We start from the raw sequence: 22,588 nt of genomic DNA on the forward strand, positions 1-22,588 counted from the left end.
AACTCATCCAAAGCAAAATAAACCCAAACCAAAATAGAATTAGCTCTTGCGCCACAAACTCAGTCATCTGCAAACTCCAGAGGGCACCAGCCTTTTCATCACGTGTAAAAGCAACAGCTCCGCTGCCCTCCTGGCAGGGCTGCACCACCACACGGGACGTTATCGATGGCCAACAATCACCCCAATTTCCTGGAGGCCAACACAGGCCCAGGGTGGCAGGTCCTGGGGCCCACAGAGCCCTGGTCTTGCATTGCAATTGGGGTGGGGCGGAGGAAGCAGAGTGGGAAGATGAAGAGAGGCATTCGAGGCACCAGCTCCCGCCCCAGCTCCTGCAGGACCTGCAGCTGGGGCTCAACTCCTCCAGAGCCAAACTGGGATGTCATGCACCCCGTGTGCAGGACGGGTACACCCCGTGTACAGCCACCCCTTCCTCTGCATCTGCGAACTGAGCAACTCCAATTCAACCCTCAGTTGCCAGTGACATGAAGCCTGTGCTCCAGAAACCACTGCTAAGAAAGATGTTTCTCCCTTACCTTGCAGTAACCTAGACAAATAAACATTGAATTTAGAAATAATCCTTTGTATATATATACAAAGTAATTATAACTCGTATTATTCTTAAAATGTTAGTCCTGTTTCTCACCCATTTCATAATCATTTTCGGCTACTCTCCTCATTTTGGGAGGCGTTGTGATTCCAGATTCCATGTCTTGCCTTTTAGGAGCCTTTGTGTCCGATATCAAATGGTCAAAACTTTTCCTTGTACCTAAAAACAATTTATCATGCAATTAAAAACATTAAACCTAAATCCATATTCTAACTATTTCTGATTTTCTGGCCAAGCTGTTTTCCTATTTACAACCTATTGATAGGAATCTGGGGACATTTTCACCATTTTCAGGGATGGCAGAGAAAATACGATCACACCATGCCGCTCTCCATCACACTTTCCAAAATGCTTCACGATACATATGAGCAGAGCATGTGAGTTACTCAGATATGTAAGCTGTGGGCATGCTATGGTTCCTGGTCACCACATCACAGCCAATTAACATGCCAAAATGTGATTACTGAAAAGGAAGCAGGAGCAGGATCGTAATGAAGGAAATGCCCCTCATCTCCACATGCACCATCCAACGTAAAAGGGGCACCAGCCGTTATGCAGAGGAACTCATCTTGTTTCTCTGATATCAAGACTTTGCTTGTAAACACAATGCACTGAGAAGCCATGAATCAAAATCAGATTGCTTCCAAAACATGTGAAATGTTTTGGGACCATCTCTCCCAGCACAAGGCAGAGCAGTGGATGCGGTTGCTAAGCTCAGGTACTCAGGCTGGTGGCAGAAAACTGGCACTACGACTCTTTAGCATCTGGAGTATCTTCTTCTTTCCGCCCCCTATTTTTTCTCCCCTTCAGCACGCACATTTCCTGTGTCACTTCTGCTCCCCCCACTTTGTGATCAAGAACCAAGATAACTGTACAGGGTTCTCCAATTTGTAATTTGTAGAAACTGCATCTATTCCTCTGCATCAGGAATCAGCACTTGAAGTCAGAATAAATACAAGTCCTTTTCTGCAGTAACACTTCCTGAGGCATTCTGTAGACAAATTAGGAAATGAGTTTTTTAATAACCTAGCAGCTTTTTAGTGTTTGCTTGAGAAGGCTGCCCCATATCCAAACTCATGGATTTGCGGGTCCGAGGGCTTATCTGTCCCACGGTGGGGTAGCTGGCGGCCAGGTGTCTGTCCGACCCCTTCGGGGACGACCAGGGCTGGTTTTCCTTTAGTGTCCTGAAAGGGCAGAGAAATTCAATTAAGAAAAACCTTCAAAACTGTGCACATTTAGGCATATACTTTTCAATTAGCCATACTATCCTTATGTAAAACCATCTTTCCTAGCAGCTTAATCTCCCAAAAATACATATTAAGAAACAGCAATCACTTTGCTTGCAAAAATGTCTGAGGCAGAGATAACTCACAATCTGATACGAATGTAGTGATCAAGAGATACAAAGTAAAGCAATGAAAAGAACACAAACAAATCAGCCTATGAGGCAAGATGTAAGATATTTAATAATGCTGGATGCTCAAAGGAGATTCTGAGTTCAGAAACTGGCTCCCCATGGCACTTCTGGGTTGATCTCTCAGCTGAGCTCCAGGGCAGCTCATACACAGGCTACAAGGTGTCAAGATTTTCCAATGACATGGATCAAGTGATTACTTAGTACGTGCCCTGAAGCTCTTAAAAGCACAAACTAAACTTTATTCTCAAATAAGAACCTCAGAGCAGCAAAGCTCTGAAGTGGCTTTACCGATCTCAACATTAAATCTATAGGAATTTGGTACCCAGATTTCTCTGACTCTGGGTCATGACATCTCAGTATCAGGAGCATATTGGTCTGGAACTAATGAGAGAACTTCACCTTCACTTTATGAAACGGGGTTCAGTTTTCCATATACCACAGTTACCTTTAGATAACTTACTACAACAAATAGACATTGAACTTTGGATGACATCTGAAAGTCAGACAACCAACCTATAGCTAGTGTCACTGTGATGTATGGGATATGTATCCATAGGAACATTTTCCATTGAAACGTCTGTCAACAACAGGGACTTCCTATGTTTCAGGCTGCAGCGGCTTCGAACTTCCTCAGATACTGTCAGCAGAGCTGAAAATTCAAAGCAAGCTAACATGAGTTTTCCACAGTCGGAACACATTGAAGAACGCAAGCAAAATTCCATCCATTTCATTTTTTACTTAGTATAAAGATGACCATTGAGATGTAATTACACCTTCCTGAGATGTACAGATTAAAAGTAGGTCATTGAAGTCATTCTATTGCCCATCCAGTTAGAATTACACAATTTAAACATTTGCTCTCACATGGTCACAATTTCTGTTTTCAGACCCCATGAAACCCGAACGTTCGAAGGAACGTTCAGCCTCCCCGAAGCATCTTCCCAGCCGCCGGGCAGCCCTGGGTGCACGAGGAGCTGGAACCCGGGTCCCCAGCCCATCCCCGCTCACAGGTTTCCCTTATGCTGGTACAATTGTGTCAACCCAAGCCCATCACAATTCCCACAGGAATCCATTCCTTTTCCGTCAGCACAGGTTTAAGGAGGGTTTGTTCCACGTTACCTGCCAGGTAAGCCACGCTCTGGGTGTTCACCTCGAACTTGTCACAGTTCCTGTGTTTGTTAACCAGAGCCAGTAGTGTGTGCAAAATCCTTACTGTTCTTGCTACAGTGGTGGGAGAGGGATGCCTGTACCCTAAGAAACGAGGTTAAGAAACCACATATTAGATTTAATTTTAGTGCATATTTATGTAGCATTAACATTTTTCAAATATTTATAAATATTTTTCAGCATGTTTTCACGAAACTTCATGTAAACAGTAAGGAAGCACAATGCTAACAGAAACTGCATGTTCAAGACTATTTTTTTCTGTCCCTTCCCACAAAACCACATGATTTCAAATGTCTGTGGCTATACCTATTATATCACAAATCCATCTTCCAAAAGAAGCAGCGAGCCTGAGCACAGGCCAACACACAGGGCCAGCGTCCCGGGGAAGCGGCGAGCGCTGCAGCAGACGGAGCCACAGAGCCCGGGGCAGCTCCGACACGGGAAACCTGGCAAAGTGCTCTGGCCAAAGAACGTTGAATTCTGTATCTGTTCTTAACCCAAGTGACTTGAAATCCACCACCTATTTTTTCCCCCTTGTCCTCGGACTTGTTTTTATTTCTGTGTCTAAAACGAACAGCAATCTGTATCCTCACCTTTCAGGAGGTGTCCCACTAGCGCAAAGTTAAAGTTGGAGTTGAAATTCAGCCCAACAAAATGATCCATCTGCTTGCAGTGCCACTCGAGAGGTCTCCTGATCTCCATGAACACCTCTTCTGGGCTCTGACCCAGAAAACACAAAACACATGAGTGCCTCGTTGAAAGTTACTCATCACATCTCAAGTGTGTTTTAAAAAGTGACAAAGCAGTGATTTTCTGAGGGTTTGCTCACCTTGTCGTTGAAGACTCGCAGGCTGTCCAGGGTGTGCAGGTTCTGCTCCAGCAGCGCGGTGCCCGCTGAGTACAAGTTCACCTCGTCGAGCTGCAGCACGGCCATGGCCACCCAGAACAGGGCCCTGTGCAGCGGGGAGTCCTGCGGAGCAGAATGGGGCTGAACCGCCGGCCGGGGGGGGCCGAACCGCCAGCCGGGCCGGGGCTGAACCGCTGACTGGGCCAGGGCCGAACCGCCGGCCGGGCCGGGGCCGAACCGCCAGCCGGGCCGGGGCCGAACCGCCAGCCGGGCCGGGGCTGAACCGCCAGCCGGGCCGGGGCCGAACTGGCCAGCAGCCCCACGGCCCCACACACGTCCAACCCCCCTCCCGTCTGCAGCACTTGGGCCTGAGTACAGCAGCCAAGTGTGAACTTCACGTACCACAACACTTACTTATATTTTTGAGATTGTACCCATCGTCATAATTTTCATTTACGAACTAGGTTCTCTGTTTACTCCATAAATCCAGTAGTTTACCTTGTTAAGGAGAGGCTGCAGCTTGGTGAGGGCTATAACGGTAGCTTCTATCAGAACCTGGCTGTTGTAATTATCAGGGCCTTTCAAACAGCTCTCAAGTCCCTTTTTGTGGGAAAAAAAAAAGTAATTAAAGATACAACCATAATGATATTTTGCTTTGTAAAAAGAAGATCAAAGCTCTAAACCACAATTGTTGCTCTCAATTATTTTACAAAGCTTGAGCTCATTTTAAACCAATTCCCAAAGACTTTTACAAATGGAGATCTAGAGAGAAGTGATACAGGAATTGCTGAAGGCGATTGCACAGCGGGTGGTAACAAAGTAAAGGTGCAGGACAGGGCGCAAGAATTAGAGAGGAGCTCGTTCACAGTTCAGATGCTCTTCAGTTAAAGTTTATGTCCATAAAAGTCCGAATGCTTACGGGGAAACACATTTTGCACATTGTTTACTTGCTATGGAATGGAACTGTCTTTAGAAAATATTACCTTGCTAAGAATTCGGATTATTTGTTTTATTTGTCCATGAGACACACGTTTACTTATACAGCCAAAGACTACAAGTGCTCTTGGCTGCAGCGATGGGTTATATTGGAATGCAAACCTGTAAAGAAACAGAGTATATCAAACAAATACACACTAAACAGGCTGTATATCGAGAGGATAAGAGTTCTAAGTGTACCCCCCAGGCAGGCAGGGGTTATCTTTTGAGATCTACAACATACTTTTGAGCTAGTTCAGTCCACTGGTCCAGCCACTTGCACGTTGGAATGTCCCTCATACAAGCCTAAAAAGAATTATATTGTTTGAATACATGTTACACTAAAAAAAGGCTTTTAAAAATTCAGAATGTGCAGGTAGTTTAGTTCTCGGAAGTCAGCTCCGTCACTACTAATTACAGCCCCTGATGGGAGACCCATCTCACTGCGCTGCTTGCCCGTACACAGTACGAGCCGGGCGGTTTCCCACGTACCTCCATGATCTCCAGCAGCGCCTCGGTGACGGTTTCCAGCGAAGTCAGCGCAAAAGTCTCCCTCTCGTAGGAGCCCGGGGAGAAGGACCTGTCGCGATAGCTGGAGCGGAACGCTATGACCGCGGCCGACTTCACTTTGCTGATTCCAAACAGCAAGTAAAATTTGGGCAGAGAGAACTCAGTCAAGCTCAGCCTTAAAACTTGCTTGGTCTCCTCTGTTGAAAAATGGTTATATATTAAATATAAACCACTGAAATCCAATTGGTATGTTCAACGCTCTTAGGCTCACCCTCCCACAAATCCAGAAGTAGATAATCATCCTATGTGTCACTTGGCACATTCCAGCACCTTTTTTTCGTTGCTTTTCCCAGAGAGTGCCCCAAAACCCGTGCCTGTTGCAGAGGCTGTTGAGCCACCAGCAGGCAGGGGGACTCTGAGACAGGGAGCAGAACCCCGTTTGGCGGTGGTTCTGCGCGGCGCCTGCTCACAGCGGTGCAGCCAGCGGAGCCGGCGGGTTCCTGCTCTGAACCCCGGCAGCTGTCGCTGCGGCGGCCTGGCCGGGGCTGGCTCTGCGCCGACACGACAGCCGCTCAGAGCAGGGGAATCGACAGCCCTGCTGCTAACACGGGGTATTTTTACAGTTTGGAACTTTCGTGTAAATCCAGCGTTCTTCAAATTCCTGTTGAGCAGAAAGGCTCGCCTTGCTGTGTGTCAAGGCAAAGCTTTTCTTCATATATACGTGTGTGCACATTCACACACTGTTGATATATATAGATGTAACATGAGCTTTCAGATACTTAAAAAAAATAAGAACAAGATTACATAAACTTTCTTTTCTGCACAAAATCCAGCCTGGGTTTAGCTCCACTTCTGTGGTAAGAAGTGACAGATACATATCAGCTAATACCAAGTATTTTTAGGACTGCTAAAATACTGCAGTATGAAAAATACCTGTTTTAACAGTACAGTTTCACAATTCCCTTATGTAATTGATATTTTTGTTACTATATCGTGCAACCATTCAAAAGATGCACATCAGCCAGTTTTAGCACAGACGTATTTTCTCCTTTCTCTGCATTACAGGAACTTACTGGTACTTTCTTCCCTTTTTCTAGAACCCGTTACACAAACGATTTACATTATGCACCTGCTCTAAACCTGACAGTGTAGATTTGGTGTAGATCATATTCTCATCCTGATTTGCACACAAGCTGAACTACAACATGGTATTTTCAAACTCTCAGGACAGTCTAAAGAGAGAAAGACAACCCAAAGATTGATCAGACAAACCAAGGAGCAATCGGCTTCATTGAAAATCTGAAACCACCTTACCGCTAAAGTGAAGCTGCGAACAAGTGCAAAGAGAATGGATGATGTTGATGACGAGACCGTGAGTGGAAGCGCGAAGAGAAAGGGGACCCGTGGCCACCAGCAGCGTCACGACGTGGAACAGGTACGGGAGATGAGCCGCCACGTCCAGGGAGTTGTTGAAGGAGAGCATGAGCATGTACCGCGCCAGGATCGCAATGTCGTCCCACATCAGGTGCTGCTCCAGCGTCGGCGTCGGAGACAGACACGTCTTGTCGATGATTTTACACATCCTGCCGATCACCTGAGAACAGAGCAACCACTTCGTGTCACTGAGCTGAAGAGCAGAGCTCAACAATCCAGTAAAAACCATTACAATTTAACATTACAATGATTCTGTTGCTTGGAACCTATTTTATCATGTTTTTTGCATTATTGCCTGTACCGAGTTGCCAGAAAGCATCTCAGTGCCACATCATTATGTAAGTTGAAATGATTATGTAAAAGGCAATTCAGGCAGAGGGAACTCACTTTGCTCGAAACCAGTTTGACGTTTCCAGAGGCGAGCGCCACAGCTGTGTCTGCCATCACCTCCGCCTTGATGGAGCCCAAGCCCCCCGTGGCGCTGGTTTTGATGAAGCTGTCCAGCACCACATCCAGGAGATCCGTTATCTGTTGGAGACAAAAGGGGCCTTTATCAGTCAGATTAACTTTATTTTCCACAATAAAACACCTTTTAAATAAGCAACCATTCATTCTTTTAGTTGGAGATGCGTAACTACCACAAATGGAAGCATTGGTTTCACTGCTCTGATCTGGAAAAAAGCCTAATGTAAACTCTAGAAGTGTAAAGCTGAATGCCATCAGGTATTACTCCAGATCTAAGTGCTTCAGAATTGTGGAGAAACTATAATTTAGTTTGTATTATATTTATTTTATTTTCCATTTTAAAGAGTTCATAAAATTCTGAACCTAATAAGAAGAAACTGGATTTGAAGTGGAGGAAAAAACCTACATCCAAGAAAATAAGCAAGATCTCATGAGTCAAAGTGTTTGCTGAGAGCACCAGCCACGCGTGACCACAGCTACCGGGAACACGATTCCTAAAAGCCAGAGTTCATTAATGATTTTATGGAGTATTTTAGAGAATGGAAACTTCGGAAGGACTTGGACACCACTCTCCATACAGCTACTGCACTGAGGTCGCGGCAAGATCCATTTTATTGCTCTGCATTAACATTTCAGTGGTTAAAAACTCCATAATCTGCTTATAACCAAAATACAATAAATGACGCAGGATTGGTACCTGTCCAAGACTTCCCCATATCTTTGCCTGAATGGAAGGATACATCTGTTTTTCATTTATTGTCATTGTTATAAGCTTATCGAGAATCGCGGTGACTCGCTGGCGCTTGGCATCGTCGTTGTGCTTACAGAACCGGACCAGGTTGGACAGCCAGGGGGTCATGTACTCCAGACACAGGTGTTTCAGTTCAATACCTGAAATAAAAGTCACTTTGTGACACGGAACCAGTGCTGCTCTCTGGTTATACGTAAATGATTATTTGTGAGCACTGTGCATTCGGCTGCTGGGCAGGACTACCAAAGATCAGTTCTCTTTAATCTTGAGAACGCATTCTAAACTTTGCTTCCAACAGCAAAGTCAGAGCTGCGTTACACCTGGAAAAACAGGCTGACAAAAGCCCTGCAACAGAACCAGATTTACAACTGAGAGATATAATCAATCGGAAAAGAGTAACTGCACGTGCAAAGTGCCATGTTTGCTCCAGCAGGTGCCGTTCCAGTTGGTGCCACTGATCCTGCCCAGTGTTACACAACTTGATTACTAAGGAACACGCATAAATGGATAATCTTGAGAACAGCTAAAACAGCTCTAAGAAGCACTTGCAGTTTAAATTCATTGTGACTTAGTAACATGAGGAAGCTGAATTGACTAAGCTAGACAGTGATCAACTTTAATCTCGTCAAATTCCCGGTTAGCATGAGCAATACCAGTGCTACTTACTGGATTTGCTGAATCCCGAAATACACTCTTCCAAGAACTCCAAGGTAAGATGCGGTTCGTTAGCTGCAAGAGTCTTACTAATAGACACAATAAATAGGGTGTTGTTGGCAGGAATGCAGAGACCTGAAGTTTCCAGTAACTGGCCCTCAATCTTTAAATTAAAGGTACAGGTTAAGGCACATAGAAGATTATAGGCAGCAGACCTGTAACAAAGCAAACAACGTGACTTGTAATAGTTTTCTTGTACATTTAAAAATATATGCGTTACATCAAGGCATCGCAGCAGTAGCACTGACATTTTCAACATCAAATCAATGCTGCTATATAAGAGATTACATTTAAATCCTGAACTTTTCGCCTGCACCAGTTCAGAGACAACAACATTTGCTTTGGAGAAATGAAAGAACCGACTCCTCCACCTGCTCTAAACAATTTCTGAGGAGCCTAAAGAGCACATCTGAAGGACCTTGGGCTGGACTTGTCAGAAACGCCTCCAGTTCCAGGGGACTCTAAATATTCCCATGCGCAGCTGCACTGCTGGGAGGGCCCGCTCCAACGGGCACAGCTCCCACGGTAGTGAACGAGAATGTTAACACCATGAAAATCAGATGTACCTGATGAACAGCTATTGCTAAGCATCAGCATTTCTCCTTATAAAGAGAAATCAGGCTTCCTGTATGCCTTCAGTCGCCCCAATGGTACGTATGCCCTTCCTCATCTACAGAAAACCCAACCTTTCTTTATACTAAAAAGAACATTGGTGGAGTTGTGGTGAGAGAAAAAATGTTTTATTCAAGAGAGATTTGCTAACACTAAGAAAACCTTGGAGAGGATTCACGTTTGTGACCGAAGCCGATGTTAATTGCAAAGATCGGTACCGCAGGCTGGGGTCCGAGCTGCCCAGGTTGAGCAGCGCGATGTTGAGCAGCGTCCCGGGCACGTCCTTGGGCCGGATCTTGGTGTGCTGGGGGATGGAGTCGGGCTGCGACAGCTCCCACCGCGTCCGGATGTGGATGATGGAGCGGACGATGGCTTCGCACTCCTGGTGCATGAAGGTGAGCGGCGTGCCCTGGTTGGCGATGGTCAGGGTAAACTGGTTCTCATCGACCAGACAGATTTCCTCAATTTCGGAGGCGTAGTATATATCATTTAAAAACACTGTTTGTCCCAGGACTCTCGTTCGTTCTGCTGATGTCACCTGCACAGCTGTCGACCCAACCTTAGAAAGAGAACAGAAGAAGGTTCAGCACCTTTTGTTAACAGTACAAAGAGAAAAGTCTGACACTTTTGATTTCATAGAGATAAACGTAGGAAATGTTGTTCTTCCTGAAGGGGCGAACTAGCAAGTTGTGATTTCTCCTCAAGACAGGAGAGGAGAATTAAAAGACAATAGAATCATGTTCAAATCCTTATGAAAACGTAACAAGTCACGAGGAGCAGCATCAGAAGGACTTACCTTGATAGAAACCTTGGTGTCTTTATGAGCCAGTTTGAGAGCATTGTGAAACACTTTCAAGTCCTCCTCCAAAGCCAAGGTCGCCGCTGGGAGCTTCTGCTGGTCGTGTTCAATGTGCTCTGCCAGTTTCCCTGGAGAGTCTATGAAAATAAGCCTTTTGCTGCCTTTCAAACCTGTCAAGAGCCTTTCATGGTATTTGGTGTATTCTCTGACCCAAGAGTTACAGTTATAAATAAAAACTGCCGAGACATTTTCATAAGCAAAGCCTGGAAAAACTACAAACCATTTCGACAGAAAGTCTGTTTTAAAGCGATTACTGGGGCCAGCGTGTGTGAGGTCCACCACGATTTCGTATGGCTTTGCATAGTATGGCTTCAGAGTCAGCAGCACGTGGTATATCAACAGGTCTCCGTTGATCTGACCAGTCTTGAACCTGCAAGAAAACCAGACAGACATTGTGGGTTTGCTTTTTAGACCCAGGTTACAAACACCTGAGCGGTGGATTATCGCACATTTCTGCCAGAAGCCAGAATTAAGACTAAGGATCCACAAACCTACTTCTTCAAAGGGTCTCACACTTTGTTTGCTATACGCTGCAGCACTCGGAGCGTTTCTCAGAACGCTCAGTGCCCTGAGCGCTACAGGGGATGTGCCCACTAAAAAGCCCTTTTGAGAAAAACATTCAGATAATACAAAAATATTAAGAACCGTTTGTTCTCATTTAATCCTCCTCTGAACTTTACAAGACTGGACAGCGCATCTGCCTAAACCAAGTCTCCAGAATCAAACAAAACAAAAATCTACCGGGAAGCATTAACAATAAATCAAACCCAGCAGCGGCTGGTGAACACCGGAGGGATTTTGGATGCTGCTGTGTGTTGTGTGGCATTAACTCAGCTCTCCCAAGGCAAACGGGGGCTCTGGCGGGAGCCGGTGCCGGCGCGTCCCCTGGCGTGGGGCGGCTGCTCTGTGGGGCGCGTGGGGCGCCCGAGCGTGGCTCGGATCGGATCGGGTCGGCGCCGCAACGCACACACTGCTCTGCCAGAGACTGGTTCTTCTTTCCCTGCGTTACTTCCTGTTGTTCTGAGAGCTAATTTGGGCACGTCGGTGTTTTTCCCCCTCTAACGTGTCATGGTGCAGTTGGTACCGAACGGAAGTGTGTCATCTCTGTGGTTTGAGTTCTCCACTTAAGCGACGTATAATTTCAGTTACAGATTTACTTAAAAAATACCAGCATTGTCTCAATCTATGCGCATGTTAATGGCTGTTTGAATCCTACGAGCAAATACATGCACGAAGACATTTTATTTTTAAAGGACTAAATATCTGAAACACCAATTTTCTCTTGACTACATCTCGGCAAGGTGAGTACACACTTTCCTTCTCCTATTCTAAGTTCCACTTCAAAGTTTCTTAGATTTTATAGAAAATTATATAAAGAAGTATTTTTGAAGAGGTTCAAGTAACTCAAAAATAGTAAATATATCACCTCCAACTGCATTAAGGAAGCCGATACAATGTTTTAGTAATATTAAGTGTTATTCCTAATCAGACTCCAAAGAATTAAGGGGACAGGTGCGGGTGAGCTGTGCTGACCCCGCTGGGCACCAGACCCCAGCAGCCCCTGGGCACAAAGGCTCCGGCTAAAGAGAAACTGCGCAGCTCTTTGCCGGGTTCCTTTGCTCTCCTGACCTTTAGCAAGGGCCATAACAACATCAGGTTGTTTAAGAAAAGCACATCTGGCCCAGAACACCCCGACTGCCGCGGGACCCGCTGTGTCCGTGGCGGAGGCGGCAGCTCCGGCACCAGCGGCGCGCCGGGCTGGATCTGCGCCGCGCGGGCGGCCCGGCGCACGCGGCCCAGCCCTGCGTGTCACACAGATGCTCCGTGTGAAACACTCGTTTCCTTCCAAAAAAAGGCTTTGCTGGTTTTGCTTTTTTCTGTCCTAAAGTACGTGGCAAGGCATCCTGCAGGCAACCTGCACCACACGCAGCTAAAACCGCCGGAGCTGGGCCTACCGAGGCAGGTTCTGTTCAAACTTAACAAGAAGGATCAATCTCAGGATGGAGCTTAACTTTAGCTGCACTGTAAATTAAAAGATACATGTATCTTCTGCTGCTCCTTTGCCACCTAAGGAGAGACCCACGGTTTGTCCTGATCACATCACCCCTTTCCTTCTGGAGAAAACCCTTCGGGTTCTGCCAGGCAAGTTCACCCCTCTCGTTTTCGGGAGTGAATATATGAAGTTCTTTGGTGGGCGCGCTAACTTTTGACTACGATAAAAGTAAACGTTGTCTGGGGAAGAGCTTCAAGAACAGTCAGGGGAACACGGGAAAGTACGAAGTAGTAATTTGTAAACTCTACATAGTTTCTCGTTTCTGTGTAAAAGCAGAAGCGACGCGCTCGGGCTGGAGCGTGGGCAGTTCAAAGAGGAGGAACCAGCAGCCGCCGACAGGAAACACTTTCCTTCTGCTCTTTGCTCCGTGTTCTTTTTCATCTTCATACGTTCTCTATAAACCTCAAACTGTCAGAAGTTTGAGACAACGTCTTCTTGCAGAATCCCCAGTACTTGAACTTCTCCTCCTACATCCACTAAAAACGAGGTCAAGTTACATCTATTTTTTCATCCAAAGGGCTTCCGCCTCCCATTCCCTGAGAAATCAGTTCAAACCTCTACGAACGAGCGTTTGCTAAACACACACCACGGTTTGTGTTTTTGCAGGTGACTAAGTAGGAAGATGAAGACAAAGCGATGCAGTGAACCGCACTTCGCCTTCCCTGCCATGATAATCTTCTCTCTGTGTCTGCCCACAAGCGCAAACCACACCGACTATCCCAGCGCCACGCGTGGAACCTGGAACCCCCTCAGCCAAAATCTAAGTGGAAGCCACAACGCAACACCGGCCAATACAAATTCTCCTCTAAGCGTCAGTTTCAACAGCAACAGGAGCCGAGCGGAGGCACACACGAGCGCCCCGCAGCCCTCACCGCGCGCCCCGGGCGCCGGAGCCGCGTCCGCCGCCGCGGGACCGCGGAACCGCAGCGAGCACGGGGCGACGGGCGCCAAAGAAACGTGCGAAGACAACAAGTCTCTTATCCTCGTTTGCTTCATTATAATAGCAGTACTTGTGCTCATCTGCACCTCCTTATTTCTGTCGACGGTTGTAATAGCAAACAAAATGTCACATCTCAAAAAAAGCGTGCAAGGAAAGCGCAGGCCCAGGAGCAACGGGGATGTCGTGGCCACGAACAGCCTGTGGCCAACGACGGCCGGAACGTGGCAGCGCATGCCCCGGGAGGCGACCGGCGCCGCGCTGGTCATGCAGGAGTTAATAGCGGGGAGAGATGCTTCTGAGAAACTCACCAAAGAAACAGATAATGAGCAGGAAAACAAAGAACCAAAGTCACACAAACCCATTTTAGCCAATTTTGTAGTTGAGATTTAATTCACCCATGGGTAAAGCCCCACCTTTGCCTTTTTGACATCACTAACATGAGGCAAAAACTTAGTTTTCAAGTAGCAATACAAATGTTAACACAGGAAAACTAAATTGAGATCTGAGGGGTTTTCCCTTTATGACAGTGCAATGCTGTAGGAACTTGCACATCTACGAGGGAATAAGATTGTGTTAAATAGCTTTTTATAAATAGTGTCAAGACTGGTTTTACTCCTTTGACTGGGAATCACGGCGGCAGGAGCTGACCGGGGTAAAACCAAAGGCCGGGAGTTGGCCCGTTGTCCGAGACCATCGGCAGAAGAGGAAAGGCCGCTGGTCCCCACAGCCCCGGCGGCGCCGCACAGACCGGCCGGTGCTGCGAGACGAGCAGAGCCCACCCACAGCCTGGGTGCCGCTCAGAATCGCACCTTGTCTCTCTCCAGGTGCCCTCTCAGCTTCTCCCACCAAGAACTTCTTAAACCAGCTTCATTGCTTTTCAACCACATTGACATTTGAATCATATTTATTGTGCTTCACCTTTGTGTATGAATAGATGAGTTTGTATTATATGTTAGAATATAAGAACTGTTTCAATCTGTTAACCCCAATAAACTGGCAACATCAGTTTTTAAATGATCTATGTGATACTATTTCTCTAAGTCACAATATTACAAAAAGGTTACACAAGGCACTATGGAATATTACATTCTAACAGCTGCTGGGGGCAGCAAAGGGCTCCCTGACACCTGCACCACAGAAACATCCATATGGAAACACACTCCACCCTGTCCTAACACAGCCAATGAGAACGTGCCCAAAATGTCTTCAAAACCCACGACTTTTCGTTTCTTTATTCTCATAGAGACCAGTTTTTTCCCACATTTCGGGTGATGCCCGTGTCTGGTCCCACCGCAGCAGAGCTGCGTTATTCTAAGGAGACACGAGAAGTTCTCCACAAGCTGCTCGGGGTTACGGAAGATCTGTCACCCCACGGATCCCAGTGTCGAACGTCCCAGCGGCAAAGCCCAGGACAGCCCGCAGCCCTGCGGCCAACACGGCGGCACACGGGGCGCTGCGGGAGCTGGGACCAACCGGGACGCGACACTGAGCCCTCGAGTCTCCTCCCAACCCCCCACCCGCACACCGACCGGACGGGCGGGCGGCGCGGCCGCAGCGACGCCGGAGCAGACGCTGCCCATGGAGCCAAGAGAGCGCTCGAGCTCAGAAAAATGCAACCGCCTGCGCCAAAGGTGGGTGGTACGGTAGGAAGATACAGCTGGACGGAGTTTGCGAGCTCAGCCCAGACCGGGGGGTCATTAGAAAGTACGTTCATTGGAGATGGGAAAAAAACAAACCAACCAGATCAGCCTACGGGGCAAATTCCAATGAATCTGCCATGAACCACGTCCTCAGACCTCAGAGCTCAATGGAGGTGCAACGCAGCGCAGAAGTAGAACAGGAGGACAGGAGATTATGTCGGGCACTGCAAAATGTGAGGAGAAAGGCCAGGAAGAGTAAGGGCGAACTGCGGCAGATCGGCGATGGCAGCTGGTGTGGAGGGCAGGTGAGCCGAGAACATCCCGCTCTGGTGCCAAAGCCAGCCCGGGGCAGGGCCGGGGATGCTGCACTGCAGCTGCCTTTTCCTTCCCCAAAATGACCACGAGCACATGAGGCAACAGCGCAGGCGGTGCAAGCGCTAAAAAAGAATGTGAGCGCAAACGCGAGAATCCCAGCTGGTGTCACACTGCTCGGAGCCGGACGGGGACAGGGTTTCCTTCTGCCGGGCGGCCTTGCTGGGCAAAAGTGCTCAAGGAGACCAAAGAAAGTAGCCTGGGTTACAGCAATGGTGCGGACAAGGACAGACAGAGCTGCTCGGGGAGCACGGCCCCGGTAGCGACGGCAGCGAGGACCAGACCGACCGCGACACGGACAGCAGGGGCACAGGGCAAAATCGGTACTAATCTGCCTTTTAACGTAACCACTCAAACAAAGATGTGTGAGCAGGTCACCCTGTGATGGGACAGCTTTCTGTGACCCCCCGCGCCGCGCCGGAGGCTGCGGCTCCACCAGCACTCGTGACAGCAAACCCACCTGCTACGGAATCCTCAGCGAGACTCGAACCCAGCCCCAGCCTGCACAGAATTAACTAGAACTATTTCCAACAAAGAGGCAAACAAGTATTTATGAATTTCTACATAACGCACACATACTGGACAAAAGCCACAAACCTTTAAAGATTTGGGTTTTATAGAAACAGAGCTGAGAAGTTCGCTGCCAGAGCACGAGGCTGTGCCGTGAGTCACTGATCTCACTGCCGCTTCCTGCGGCCGGGCAGTGGAACCTCCTCCTGCCCCACGGAACGAGCTGCCCGCACCTCCTGCCCCACGGAACGGGCAGTGGAACCTCCTCCTGCCCCACGGAACGGGCTGTGGAACCTCCTCCTGCCCCACGGAACGGGCTGCCTGCACCCCCACCCCATCTGGGCTGCCTGCACCTCCTGCCCACGGAACAGGCGGTGGAAGCTCCTCCTGCCCCACGGAACGAGCTGCCTGCACCCCCACCCCATCCGGGCTGGCTGCACCTCCTGCCCCACAGAACGAGCTGCCTGCTCCTCCTGCCCCACGGCACGCGCTGCCCGCACCCCGCCCCGGCCGGGCTGTGGAAGCTCCTCCTGCCCCACGGCACGCGCTGCCCGCACCCCGCCCCGGCCGGGCCGCTGCCCGGGCTGCGCCCCAGGAGCACACGCTGGCTGGCAGAACATACACGTGCAGGTAAGAACCAGCTTCAGAGGGAAAGGCTCTACATTTGTATTATTTGATTTGAAATTCTGTATGTCTTGACTTCAGAGGGTGTTCAAAGCTCTCGCTGAATGTCTGCATCTTAAAAGCACTGGGGTTTCAAACACATTTGACATTGTTATGATGAACTATCACAAACACTATATGTAAGTGTTAATCGACTATTTTTTTAAAAGAGGAGCAGAAAAAAGTTAAATTGAATCGTTTTTACCCTTAACTGCTGAAGAGACGCAATAACAGGAAATAAGAGTTTAAGAGAAACGGAAAGAGACTTTTAGTCAGGTCTCGGCTTATTTCTATCAAAACCAACCAATTCTCTTTACTCCTGCCAATCCTGTTTGTCAATACTGCCGGGAGTGCTTCATATTTTGCTCCCGGTCCACAACTATTGACAGGACTGATCAAAACTGTTCATCTGAAACACTCCTGACTTCTCTGCTGATGCCTTTTTCAGATAAGGTGAAAAAAGGTCATAATAAGCAAGACATTCTCTTCAAAGTCACTTAATTAGAACAATCAATAGTGTTGAAAAAATCTGCCTGTTGTTTGTAAAGTCGGTGACAAACCTGCTCATCACGAAATGGGAACAGACATGGAATTTCAAACACTGAGTCTAATATTATTTTCACTACTAGAGTATTAACATAAAATCGTCTGGAGTCAGTCAAGTGTAACCATACAGCAAAAGCAGTTTTGAAGTTCATTCGTTGTATTTCATCCCTGCTACAGGACAGGACAGATCGAAAGAGGCTGCAGGAAAATGGCTGGAAACCAAGTCATGCTGGTTCTGCTCTACGGAGAAGTCTGGAGGTCCCTTTCAGCAGCAATTCCCCTCCAGGCTGCCACGCGTGACAGAAACGCTTCCGGCAGCCCCGGCGAGGACAGAGCCGCTCCGCACCCGCGGCAGCAACCGGGGCTGATTGCGGCCGGGGCTGGGGCTGCGCCGGCGGCCACGGCAGCTGCCCCGCTCCCCGAGGCGCCCCCAGAGCCCAGCGACGGCGGCTGGGTGGCCGCTCTCATCATCGGCATCATCCTGACCAGTATGCTGATAGCCATTCTTATCATTGTTCTGTGGAAATGCTGCAAGAGGCCAGTTCCAGTTGATTCCAACTGGGCAGGGCGTTCTCCCTTTGCAGACGGAGACACACCAGACGTCTTCATGGACCCTGACCAGCCTACCAAGCGCTCATCAGTTTTATTTATGCTGCCCTGGAAACTGAAACAGGACACAAACTCACAGCAGGACCCCACTGCACCAGAGAAGCCCCCCAGCTGCAGGGGCAGAAAGGAGAGCGGGGCCGGCTGCTCCGGAGCCAGCGCTCCCCGGCCCAGCGCCGACCCCCCACCCTGCTCAGAACCCCCGCCCGGGGCACCCTGCTCAGAACCCCCGACCGGGGCACCCAGTTCGGAACCCCCGCCCGGGGCACCCAGCTCGGAACCCCCGCCCGGGGCACCCTGCTCGGAACCCCCGCCCGGGGCACCCAGCTCCTGCGCTGCTCTCGCGGCCCCTGAGTCCCCAGACCTGCCACCTCCACCAGACTGGCTCAGGGACCCCGCTGAGGACCATGGTCCTGAGCCCAGGGAGGGCCAGGAGAGCCACTCGGGACCAGAGGAACCGCTGCCCCCACCACCCGAGTCACCGAGCCAAGAGATGCACGAGCCACCGCCCCAGCTGCTGCAGCCACAACACCCTTTGTAGACAGCAAAACTGCTACTTCACTTTTTTGTTAAGTGAACTGTTCTTCAAACAACTAAAAAAAGAAGAAGCTGATGCAGGCAAGAACAGCGACACCACAGCACGGGCATTTCCCCAGGGTTTTGTAACTTGAGCTTTCACAAAAGGGAACAACCTGCTTCTGTCTGAAACAAATCATTTCGAAATCCAATCTGGGTTGTGCTCACCAGTTACCTGTAACTAGTGACCCGGCTTCTGGAGACCACAGCAAACAGCGCGCGCCTGCGTGTGCCGGGACATGCGTGCCGGGATGCATGCGCCTGCGTGTGCCGGGATGCACACGCCTGCGTGTGCCGGGATGCGCGTGCCGGGATGCACACGCCTGCGTGTGCCGGGACGCGCGCGCTGGGCCCTGCAGCGACTCCTGCGCAGCCGCAGAGGGCTGAGAGCTCCGCACACTGTTGTGCTGGGCTGTACAACTGAATGCAACGAATTCACATCCATTTTAATAAAGCTTTCTAATTCAAAGATGTTTTGGTCACTTAAAGCACAACCGAGGGTCTGCTCAGATGCCAAGCTCTGAATTCAAACCCAGGTCTAAACGCCGCGACACGCACACAGGCCCATTTTTTTGTACGCAGGCCCATTTCCTACAGGCGGCTGCACACAACACGGTACCAACGATGACAGGTACCCGAGACGCCCCGACAGACCGCAGGTGTCGTTACTGACGGCTGTGAGATTTCCTTTAGATCAAATACTGCAAAAAGTTTGCTGGTGTGAAACCTGCAGTCACCTCACACTTTGCTGGTACCGCGGAGAACGGTGCAAGCGAACAGTCAACGCACTGGTCACTAAAGAGCTGAAATGGCTCCGAACGCTGGGAGTACAAAGGGCTTTCTTCTACCTAAACACTTTTGATTTTTATAGATAAAACAGAAACAGTTTGCAGAACACCCAGGCAAATAATTAGGGAAATTATTTGTGCACTTTCACTAATCTGTAAAACCCTAAAAGCTGAGCTATACTATATCTGACAATAGAGTGACAGCCTTACCCGAGGGGCAGAAAAGTGAGTCTCTTAAAATAATGAAAATATATTCTGGCAGTGTAGCTTTAAGAAGTTTAAGGTAGGAATCCTAAATTAACATGAACCTTTATTATGGGAGGAGAGGTAAATCGAAGGTAAAAAAGAACACAACCTGACTTTTTAAATAGGAACATTCAAATGGATTCAAAGCTTGAGCTCCAGCAGCAGCGGCACCGGGCGCTGCTCCTGCAGGCGAGCCGGCACCTCGTGTTGTGATGCATTCGCAGAGCACAAAACGCAGACAGGGAGAGGCTGAGCGGCCGCGTTCCACGAGCCCGGCTCGCGGAGGCGGCCGCGGCGCTGCAGTGCCCGGAGCACAGCCCGGCAGATCAGGTGGTTGCAGAGCCGGCGAGCGGCAGACGATGCAGCTCGGGAGCCGGCGCAGGCTCCGCCAGCAACCGGAGCTGCTCTCCAGGACCAGACGACCTCTACGCTCCCATCTCGCACAGAAATGAGGTGCTGATACCGCAGGAGAGACTACGGTAAGTTTGTGGGGTTTGGTTTTCACCACAAAAACCCACTATAAAATTAGAGGCAGAAATAAGAAGGAAATTATTAGTTGATGACAGATGCTTGCACCAGAAATTTGCTGCAGTGTCAGAGATTTCTTACTAACATTAATTCAGCTTTCAAACATGTGTTTACCAGCTTTGAGAATGTAATTAACACTATAACAAGGAAAAATAACGCTGTGCATGTTAGCATGAACATGGAATTTGCGTTTCAGACTAAATTCTTAACAATTTAAGATGTATTTGAACTGATTCTACTTAAGCAAATAGCATGCATGAATGGGGGGGGGACTGCTACACTGCTGCAGAGATTTGTAAAGCAGATCCAGTTGACAGCCATTTTTTCATCCGGTATAAAAGACCACATTATTCCAAACATAATATAGGCTTGAAAACACTAAAAACAAAAAGCAGACATTGTATAACGTTTGGAAGAGACTTGCGTTTTCGGAAGAAAGCCCTCATTTGAGCTGGAGGGGGAAAGGGAGATGAAAAAACAAGTCTCATTCTGCCAGACAACATGACAGGCTCTGAAGGGATCTTTGTAAAGTCTCTCTTGAACAATTCTAAAAAGGACCGTGCCACAAAGGGGTTTATTGATATTTTTACTTAATTTCTCCTGCAAGTGGTCATTGCAAAGACAGCCCTTACAGAGACATAAAATATATTGCATGGATTTAAAGGGTGTTGTTGTGATCTCTTTATTTCCAGGCAGCAATGGAATACCAGATACTGAATACGTCTACCTGTCTGCTGGTCCTTCTGTGTGTCACACCCCCTGCCCTGGCTGTCTGTCCTTCTGCCTGTACATGCTCAGGAAACGACAGGAACGTGGACTGTTCAGGCAGGAACTTAACTACACTGCCACACGGACTTCAAGACAACATTACCTATTTAAATCTGTCCTTTAACCAGTTCGTAGATCTCGATCATCAGCTAACGAGATTCACCAATTTGAGGACCCTTGATATTTCAAATAATTGGCTCAAGAATGTTCCCGCTCATCTGCCCAAGTCCTTATGGGAATTATATGCCATAAACAACAACATTAAAGTTCTTCAGAAGCTCGATACAGCTTACCAGTGGAACCTCAGAGTGCTGGACGTTTCCAGGAACATGGTGGAAAGAGCCGTTCTGATCAACAACACGCTGAGCAGCCTCAAGTTTCTCAACCTCAGCAGCAACAAACTTTGGACAGTTCCAACCAACATGCCCTACAACATCGAGACGGTGGATCTATCCAGTAACTTCTTGTCCCAGATTCTTCCAGGAACGCTGCTGAGGCTGCACCGCCTCACAAGCCTCTACCTGCACAACAACAAGTTCACGTACATTCCCGACAAAGCTTTTGACCAGCTCTTCCAGCTGCAGCTCATAACGCTGTACAACAACCCCTGGGCCTGCAGCGACGTACAAAACATCCCGTACTTGCTGAAGTGGGTGCGGGGCACGGCTGCCGACGTGGTGGGGGCTCCCTGTGCTGCCCACGACGTGCTGTGGGCAGAGGCCACGCCAGCGCCCGCGGCCACACACCCCGGCCCCGTCATCAAAGGGATGAAGGCGGCAGACAAAGCTGCTTCTCCAGCGGCGACCGAACGGAGCAAACTGACAAAAATGCATAAACAATTCAAAGCTAAGGAGGTTTCTACCTTGGCGACCTTCAGCCAAACCGTGCTGCTCGCCAGCACCGACCGAGCGCTGCTGCTGTACCCGGAGGCCCCGAGCGGGGCGGTGGGCTCTCAGGAGGCAGCAGCCACGCACACCATCCACTTGGGAGCCCCCGGCGGCGCCAACGCCAGCCTGGCGCGCCCCACGGCCCCGGCCACCACCCCCATGACCCTGAGCATCACCAGCGGAGTGCCCACGAACCACTCCCGGCCGCCTCGGAGCACAACTGCTACCTTACGGAAAGAGGAATCCACGCCCAGTGTGGCCAACACCCGCGTGCCCTCCGGAGCAAGCGCCCGCCAGGTCTGTCTGGTGTACGCCGTGATGCTCAGCGCGGCGGCGCTGCGCATCGGCTAAGGGCTTGGAGAGGCACTGAGCTTACTCCTGTGACACACGGGTGGAGCTGAGACATCCAGGTCAGGTAACGAATCAAAATACAAGAAATGCAAAGTTCAGACACTGATCGAAAGACAACAACAGTTCTTAAAGAAGTGCACACTAATGTCTTGATACTAAGCTGCTACTTATTTTAATGTCTTAATTGAGTAAAACTAACCTATAATTTTGGTTTTTAAAATGTGCTTATTTTGTATTTAAATTTTTAATTTTACTCGCACAGAATAAAGCATCAGCATTTTAAGTACTGATTTTATGTATGATTTTGTCATTAAACAACTGGAAAAAATAGAAGGCCTGTATCATATCTGCATTGTCTTGCTTGACTTGCCAGGGAGCAATTCTTGTAACATAGCAGCAGATTCTTTGTAAGTTGTGACGACACGCAAAAGGGAGGGGAAAAATAAAGGAACTAAAGCTGGCTGGTCCACTACGCAGAAGTTATTCCTGAGAAAAATCGCTAGCATGTGTATCTATGTTTGCTTCATATGTATTAGGATATTTTAAATACAAAGAACAAGAGTTTTGAATTTAGGAATTCAATACGACAATGCCATGATGTCTGCTAAGGGGGTGTAAACTGCAACAGGGTGCAAATTCAGCACGGGAAGAGGCGGCGACAGCTCTTTGTGCTCCGTCTCCGCTTAGAGACCACGGGCAAGTTACTGCTCACCCTCCGTATTAAAAAAGATAAAAGCAGAGGCAAACACAAGATGT

The 22,588-nt window shown here is 48.7% G+C and overlaps 4 protein-coding genes across 9 annotated transcripts in view; 3 read left to right on the forward strand and 1 right to left on the reverse strand.

Annotated features, from left to right (window-relative positions):
- NF1 (neurofibromin 1) overlaps positions 1-22,588 on the reverse strand; it is a 70,218-nt gene that overhangs the window by 10,269 nt on the left and 37,361 nt on the right. For 5 of the 6 annotated variants that reach the window (XR_014185665.1, XM_082068666.1, XM_082068665.1 and 2 more), the window contains 16 exons: positions 10,296-10,728; positions 9,718-10,058; positions 8,840-9,042; positions 8,120-8,313; positions 7,345-7,485; positions 6,838-7,117; positions 5,506-5,720; positions 5,258-5,319; positions 5,022-5,136; positions 4,537-4,638; positions 4,021-4,161; positions 3,785-3,911; positions 3,144-3,275; positions 2,538-2,673; positions 1,634-1,791; positions 644-766 (listed from right to left, as the gene is read on the reverse strand). Coding sequence is in view for 5 of the 6 variants with exons in the window: in XM_082068666.1 (XP_081924792.1) it covers positions 644-766; positions 1,634-1,791; positions 2,538-2,673; positions 3,144-3,275; positions 3,785-3,911; positions 4,021-4,161; positions 4,537-4,638; positions 5,022-5,136; positions 5,258-5,319; positions 5,506-5,720; positions 6,838-7,117; positions 7,345-7,485; positions 8,120-8,313; positions 8,840-9,042; positions 9,718-10,058; positions 10,296-10,728 (2,903 nt within the window). In the remaining variant the exon portion in view is untranslated. Of the gene's footprint in view, positions 1-643; positions 767-1,633; positions 1,792-2,537; positions 2,674-3,143; positions 3,276-3,784; positions 3,912-4,020; positions 4,162-4,536; positions 4,639-5,021; positions 5,137-5,257; positions 5,320-5,505; positions 5,721-6,837; positions 7,118-7,344; positions 7,486-8,119; positions 8,314-8,839; positions 9,043-9,717; positions 10,059-10,295; positions 10,729-22,588 lie in introns of those variants that run through there. The other variant, XM_082068667.1, reaches the window with a different exon arrangement.
- On the forward strand, positions 11,298-14,342 carry EVI2A (ecotropic viral integration site 2A). The gene is made up of 2 exons (XM_082068672.1): positions 11,298-11,659; positions 13,018-14,342. The coding sequence occupies exon 2, from the start codon at positions 13,034-13,036 to the stop codon at positions 13,739-13,741; it is 708 nt and encodes a 235-aa protein (XP_081924798.1). The 5' UTR covers positions 11,298-11,659; positions 13,018-13,033; the 3' UTR covers positions 13,742-14,342.
- On the forward strand, positions 16,306-18,722 carry EVI2B (ecotropic viral integration site 2B). Its single transcript, XM_082068671.1, has 2 exons — positions 16,306-16,503; positions 17,260-18,722. Exon 2 carries the CDS (start codon positions 17,291-17,293, stop codon positions 18,227-18,229), a length of 939 nt encoding a protein of 312 aa, XP_081924797.1. The 5' UTR covers positions 16,306-16,503; positions 17,260-17,290; the 3' UTR covers positions 18,230-18,722.
- Positions 18,914-22,450, forward strand: OMG (oligodendrocyte myelin glycoprotein). The gene is made up of 2 exons (XM_082068670.1): positions 18,914-19,777; positions 20,519-22,450. The coding sequence occupies exon 2, from the start codon at positions 20,525-20,527 to the stop codon at positions 21,830-21,832; it is 1,308 nt and encodes a 435-aa protein (XP_081924796.1). The 5' UTR covers positions 18,914-19,777; positions 20,519-20,524; the 3' UTR covers positions 21,833-22,450.

The sequence above is a fragment of the Streptopelia decaocto genome, assembly GCF_964273445.1.
Source record: "Streptopelia decaocto genome assembly, chromosome: 18".
NCBI lineage: Eukaryota > Metazoa > Chordata > Aves > Columbiformes > Columbidae > Streptopelia > Streptopelia decaocto.

What these genes read in the sequence shown, in the direction of transcription:
- EVI2A (XM_082068672.1), top strand. Translation starts at nt 13,034, where the DNA reads ATGAAGACAAAGCGATGCAGTGAACCGCACTTCGCCTTCCCTGCCATG.
- OMG (XM_082068670.1), top strand. Translation starts at nt 20,525, where the DNA reads ATGGAATACCAGATACTGAATACGTCTACCTGTCTGCTGGTCCTTCTG.
- EVI2B (XM_082068671.1), top strand. Translation starts at nt 17,291, where the DNA reads ATGGCTGGAAACCAAGTCATGCTGGTTCTGCTCTACGGAGAAGTCTGG.